This window comes from Phoxinus phoxinus (assembly GCF_949152265.1).
Source record: "Phoxinus phoxinus genome assembly, chromosome: 2".
NCBI classification, from domain to species: Eukaryota; Metazoa; Chordata; class Actinopteri; order Cypriniformes; family Leuciscidae; genus Phoxinus; species Phoxinus phoxinus.
Window position 1 is genome coordinate 46977980 of NC_136877.1, and position 7020 is coordinate 46984999.

At 35.5% G+C, this 7020-nt stretch overlaps 1 protein-coding gene across 2 annotated transcripts in view; it reads left to right on the forward strand.

Annotated features, from left to right (window-relative positions):
• The first annotated feature begins 1146 nt into the window (after positions 1-1146).
• The window catches only part of wrap53 (WD repeat containing, antisense to TP53), an 18822-nt gene continuing 12948 nt past the window's right edge, over positions 1147-7020 (forward strand). Inside the window, exons 1-6 of one of the 2 annotated variants that reach the window (XM_079605542.1) lie at positions 1147-1226; positions 2164-2419; positions 4328-4505; positions 5562-5657; positions 5754-5862; positions 6796-6884. In XM_079605542.1, coding sequence (XP_079461668.1) covers positions 2179-2419; positions 4328-4505; positions 5562-5657; positions 5754-5862; positions 6796-6884 — 713 coding nt within the window. In that variant the 5' untranslated portion in view covers positions 1147-1226; positions 2164-2178. Of the gene's footprint in view, positions 1385-2163; positions 2420-4327; positions 4506-5561; positions 5658-5753; positions 5863-6795; positions 6885-7020 lie in introns of both variants that reach the window. The other variant, XM_079605541.1, reaches the window with a different exon arrangement.

Genomic DNA, 7020 nt, shown 5'->3' on the forward strand with positions numbered 1-7020 from the left:
TAAAAAGGGTGGCCGATCATTGTACCATGTAAACAATGTAACTTAATGAAATTCTGTTTAGTTACCAAATGTTTTGACAATCACAATACACTTATTGAGAATACAATAGGCTACACTAAGTACAATAAACTCAAAAGCCCTACTTTATGTAAAACAGATTTGATAAATCTACTCATTAGAGTGAACAAGATTATCCAGATTTGGTGATCCTGAAAAGTTCCTATCCGGATCAGATTGATCCAATCCGATGTTGCTTTAAAAAACTGGCTCAAAAGTAAACTGGATTACGTGATCACGGATCGCAAAAAAAAGGATTCCTAAATCCGGATCAATTTGATCCGGATTAAACCTTTTTAAAAACCGGGCCCTGATGGGATCAGTTTAATCCAGATTTTTTGGATCAAAGTGATCCAAATCCTACAAAAAAGTTCTGAAAAACCCAAACTAAAGGTTTGATCCGGATCAAAACCAAGATTGGATTACGTGATCTAATCTGATTATGTAATCCGTTTTTTCTTTTGAAAAACCCATTTTCAAGATTTGATCCAATCTGTTATCCAAAATCCTAGTGGATTACTTTTGAAAAACCGGGCCCAGGGTTTTGAAAAAATATATTTTATATAAAATATGAATAATTAAATTTTTATTTTTTTTATTTTCCTAAACTCAAACTTCTATAACTTTTTTTCTGTTACACTTTCTTTGTTTATTTCACTTCTACAAAAATCTGCCAATTTTCTTATTTAAAACAAGACCAATCTTACATCCATATTCCAAAGCATTCTTTAGTTACAAACATTTAAGTTCGGAAAGTGCATTTTCATGTATATTCAAAAAAAGGGGCGTGACACTTAAAGGGTGAAACATTTTTTAGGATAACTTTATTATTCTATTTCCAAAATTGTTAATTTAAGACTAAATTAACTGAAATGCTGATAAATAGATGGTAAAATAGAAATGTGCGATAAACACTTAGGTAATAGCAACACAAAAACAACGTAAGACAAGCCGTTTGTGGTTTTCTGCAAAGTATTAAATGCAGGAATTGTAAAGTAAGTAGTAAAATTCTGCTTTAATGCGTACATATGTTAAGATTTATATTGAAAACCTGCTACTGTGTAGAAACGGAGTATGACCCAAATCTCGCGAGAGTCAGGTGACCTGGCAGCGCATACACACAGTGCAAGCATCGGCATGGCGGCGCCCTGTGATTACAAACACGACGCGTGAGTTCCTGTTTACTAGGTTCAACACAGTGTGTTTATAGTAGAGATGCTCTGAATCTGTCATCTGAACTCAGTAATTCAAGTACACTGAGGAAGATTGTCGGATTTTTAAGATCCAGAGCACAAGATACGTCTGACACGAATTAAAGAAACAACAGGTAGAGTGACTCTCTTTGGCTGGACGAGTCAAAATGCTGTTATACACTGAAAGATGTTCATCATTTTACAAATGTAACCGTAAAAACCCTTTAACTTTAACATAACAGCTGGCACCATATATATAATAAAGTATGTATATTAGAAATATCATAACAGTACATGTAATTGAGCAGTTATGTTTCTTGGAGGTAAAATTGCCTATATCCACATATATTGAAATTATACAACCTATTATAATGTATATTGAGAGAGAGAGAGTCAATAAGACAATATGTGTATCTTTACAATACAATAACATATTACATTTGCTGTTTATTATATATGGTTAATCAGTACGGAGTTCTTGAGATTATCAGAAGTCCCTACCTGACACATCACTTTTTTATTATAGTTTATGCATTATAAATAAATTAGTAAAAGTGAAGAAATCCTAAGGTGGTGTTTTCCGGCTAGTGTCTCTGGAAACTTTGATATGCATAGCAGAAACTATTGTTTTAGTGAGTATTTATGGGTTTCATAAATGAGATTCACATAATAAAATGTGATGTGTCATGCAGGGACTTTTTGGGTATCTCCTTTTACGTTTTTCTAATATATATATACATACATACACATATAATACGGTTTACTACAATATTACAGTATGTTTATTTCATGTTTATTATAGTCAGATATCTGAATGTACAAGCTTTTATATAAGTTTAACTCTCGCTGCCACTGTATGTAATCTGATGTGAACTCCATGACTGAAATGATATGAATTGTGCTTGTTCCCCAGGCCTCTGAAGACAGCATGTCAGGTGCGGGTCAAAGCAGTGATGGGGGTGCAGGACAGGACACAGAGGCTGATGGAGAACCTCCTCACGAGGCGTTTCTTCAGCGAGGGGAGGAAGAAGAGGAAGCACCACCAGCAGCGAAGCAGCCTCGCCTGGAGCAGGGCGGTGTGGGTCTTGATTTACTCGTGACTCAGGACCCGGCGATGCCCTCAGAGGAGACATGTGGGAGCCCAGGTGCTGCTGGGACTCCAGAGGAAGGTGAGGCCATTTTCACAAGCACTTCATAGCCTCTGATTTACAGTATCCTGTTTGGCACAATGTCAGTATGTATTAATATGTGCTGCTGATATAAACTCCATATGTGACCCTGGATTGCAAAATCTACTTTTTGGTGTTATGCATCCTCTGAGAGTTGAATAAATAATATTTCCATCGATGTATGGTTTGTTAGGATAGGACAATATTTGGCCGAGATACAACAATAAAAAATCTGGAATCTGAGGGTGCAAAAAAAAATCTAAACATTGAGAAAATATCCTTTAAAGTTGTTCGTTTATGTTCACGATTGTGCAGCATTCACTCACAAAAATATATATTTTCTATATTTACGGTAGGAAATTTACTAAATATCTTCATGGAACTTGATCTTTAGTTAATATCCTAATGATTTTTGACATAAAAGAAAAATTTAATTTTTTTTTTGACCCATACAATGTATTTTTTGCTATCGCCACAAACATACCCGTGCGACATGTGACTGGTTTTGTGGTCCAGGGTCACATATGTGGTTCTCTTACTGCCATCTTTAAGTAATTACCGGTACACAGATATTGTCCTTCAGTCTTTGATATGCATCCAATTGTATAGTTAAGCAGCTCTCCGTAAGTGAACTGTTTGGTTCACTTTAATAAATGTGGATGTGATGCTATTTTTCTTGGATCTGAAATGAGATGTGGTTTACTTTTGTCATGGTTCATCACATGTGGAGGCCATTGAACGTTGATCACTTGTCCAATAAAACATGCCTTAAATCACAGATAGCCAAGTCAGTTTGACTAAATTGCACTTTTTACTGTTAATATTGATTTAAAGTAGTGAACAAGCCATGGACAACTGTAGCATAAGTGTTTAGAAGATCATTTTATTCAGTTGGTACTTTTAACAAGAGGTATTAGTGAAAATACATGTTAAAAATCTTATTAGGTTTTTCTTGTATAATTAATATATCTTTACATTAAAATAGCCACATACGCATAAACAAACATGTACAAACACTGATTAATTAGTTAATATTTGGCTTATGTCATGTTTATTCAATTCATTCAATTAAATTAAATTCAATGAAATGACCAATGTTTTAATGGTATACATTAATATAATAAAACAAAATTTAGTTAACAGACACATGACACATCTGATAATATTGTTGTAACTGATCAACCAAAAATATAGATGATAATTGCCTTAAATTATTGCTAACAACATTTGCTAAATTCTGTAATTATAGGTACTGCTATTCAATTCTATTAAATGACCAATATTTTAATGGTATACATTAATATAATAATAATAAAAAGTTTTAGATAACAGATACTTGACACAACTGATAATATTGTTGTGACTGATCAACCAAAAATATAGTATATATTTATAAATACATAGTATAAAATATAGATGATAATTGCCTTAAATTATTGCTTATTATTATATAACTTATTATTCAATTCTGTAATTATAGTTACTGCAATATAGGTAAACTAATCTATACTATGTTTCTAAAAATGTGCACAAACTCATGCGCTCGTTCAAGGTGGACAATTTTTTTTTATTCGATTAGAAGAGATGCAGATAAACTACAATGGAAACACATTTACTGAATACATTCCTCAGTGTGATTGGATATCTGCACTAACCAGTGTATCGGTTATATCGCACAGCATCTCAAATGTTGGTTTGGTCTGACATGTTTATTGCGTTTCGTCACAAGTTTATTTGTGATGTACGAAAAAAAGCCACAGCAACTTTCATTTGAAATGTTGTTCTCTTGAACACGAGAGGACGGAAACGCTGCTTTATAAATGTTTTATGTGATATTACAAATGTTGCACATTAAATTCGCACCTTCGGATGGAAACATAGCTAATGTTAATTTGATTCTGTTGTCAGTCGCCTGTCATCACACTGATGAAACTGAGCGTGCTGTGGGACCCGAGGAGATTGAAGGAGACGTGGAGTGGCATCAGAACGGAGCCGAGACCACAGACACGCTCGGACGGGCTGAGGAGGATAAAGCGGACGAGTCTGAGAAGCAGAGTCCAGAAGACAACTCCACTGAGCAGCGCTAGTAAGTATACGGTCGCCTTAAGCTGTAGTGACGGGGATATTCTCGGCTAGCCGCTGTGTGGCGACTCAATGTTGTCTTTTTTTTAAAGGGTTAGTTCACCCAAAAATGTAAATTCTGTCAGTAATGACTCACAAATAAAGATATTTTTGATGTAATCTGAGAGCTGGCGCACTCCTCCACAGGCTTCTATTGTAATTGAAACTAGCAAAACTTGTAAAAACATCGTTAAAATATTCCAAGTGACTAAACTGGCTTAACCTTGAGTTTATCAAGCGACGAGAATACTTTTTGTGCGCAAAAAAAAACTAAAATAACGACTTTATTCAACTTTATTCTGCGTGGGCCTCTGTGTGAGTTCACGTTGTGAGAACGTAGGCTCACTATTGGCCAGCATCACTCACATCACACACATGACCAGCGTCAGCCAATAGTGAGCCTACGTTCTGACATACAACCCACACTGTAAAAAAACATTTTCATGATTTGTTTTTATCTTTTGTCAAATCAACTTCGATAACTAATGTGTGAAGATAACATACTATTTTGAGTTTCTGTTTATTAAACCATTCTTCATTGTATTAACTCAAATTTTTAATTACAACGAACTCAAAATTTTAAGGCAACAAGGTAACTTGCTTTTTTAAGTTAAACCAACATTTCTTTTTTTTTTTACAGTGCAGAAGCGCTGCGCTGTTACACTACGTGAACTCACTCAGAGGCCCACACAGTAGAAAATCTATAGTTGAATAAAGTCGTTTTTTGCGCACAAAAAGTATTCTCGTCGCTTGATAAACTTAAGGTTGAGCCACTGTAGTCACTTGGACTATTTTAAAAATTGTCTTTAATAACTTTCTGGGCCGGCAAGTTTCAATTACAATAGAAGCCTGTGGAGGAGTGAGACAACTCTCAGATTTAATACAAAATATCTTAATTTGTTATTGTTAGCAGTGTGTAACTGTAAAAGCCCACAGCTCTAACGTGCACGTCATGAGTTACAATTGTGACGGGGATATTCTCGGCTGGCGACTCACTGTTGTCTTCTTGCCGTGTCCGCAGTCATGTGCTCGACTTCAGTCATAACCCTCAGATGCTGACGGGCTCCTGGGCCGAATACTCCCACATCGCTGAGAATTACCTCAGAGGCTGCAAATGGTGATGAGAACTGATGAAAGCAACTCATTAATGGTGACTGTGTGTTGTGTAAACTGTGCCACAGTATCGATCTTTCTTTATGCCGCCTCTCTGCAGGGCTCCAGATGGTTCCTGCATTGTTTCAAACAGCGCTGATAACGTTCTTCGTGTGTATAACCTCCCGCCTGAGCTGTACAGCAGCCGCTGGGACATGCTTTCTGAGATGGTCAGCCTCTTCCAGATCTTCTGTTCATATTTACCATGTTCCTGTAGAAGTGGAAATACTGAGAACTGATTTTGGCCAGTGTTCAAAATGATAAATGTCTCATGAGCAGTGTTACAAGTAACTCAAGTTATGTAATCAGATTGCTTTTTCATGTAACTAGTAATGTATTACTTTTAAATTTACATCTTAATATTAGTTACTTTTTCCAAATAATACAAGTTAGTTTTTTTTCCACATGTGTTGACTGACAGCTCTCCTGTCCTCGTGTGTGTGTGTGTGTGTGTGTGTGAACATGATGGTTATTGTAGCTGTAGACTAAATGTGAGCAGGCATTTACTTATTCTGACTTGCACAAAAACTAATTCAGTATTCTTCAAAATGAATAAAAACAGGGGAATGCAAACTTTAAGTAAACATCACATTTTTCTTTTTTTTCTTGTTTTGCTGAAGTAAGAGTTGGAAGGTTTGTTTGAGTTGCGCCCTCTACTGTACAGATTTGTGAATTTGCATTTTCTTCCGCCTGAGGCTTACTCGTTTCACTTTTGGTGTGAAAGGGCCTTTATTTGCCAAAAAACAGAACTTTTTTTGTTATTAAAAAAACAAACATGCAAGCCTGTCCCAGGTGAGAGAAAGTAATGTAACGCATTACTTTCCATAAAAAGTAAGTAACCAAGTAATGCAGTTAGTTACATTTTAGGGAGTATCGCAAATATTGCAATGCATTACTTTTTAAAGTAACTCTCCTCAACACTGCTCATGACACAATTTAAATGAATACTGGCATCTTCATTTTGAAAGCCTTGAGTCAAAGGATCTTTTTTCTAAATCCTTGCTTTACATTTAAATATATAAACATTCTTGTTTGCTTATTTGAAAATCCTGTCCACAATGTACGGGCTCATGATGCTGTTGCTTCTGTCTGTGTCCTCTCAGAGTCCAGTGCTGAAGATGGCAGAAGGAGACACCATCTATGACTACTGCTGGTTCCCTAAGATGACCTCTGTGGACCCGGACACATGCTTGTGAGTGTATATATAATGTGTGTGTCTATACACTACTGTGTATAAAAAAAAATGTATCTGAAGGTCTCTTATGCTCATCGAGGCTGCATTTATTTGATACAATTTAAAAAAAAATTATAATTATAGTAATATTTTA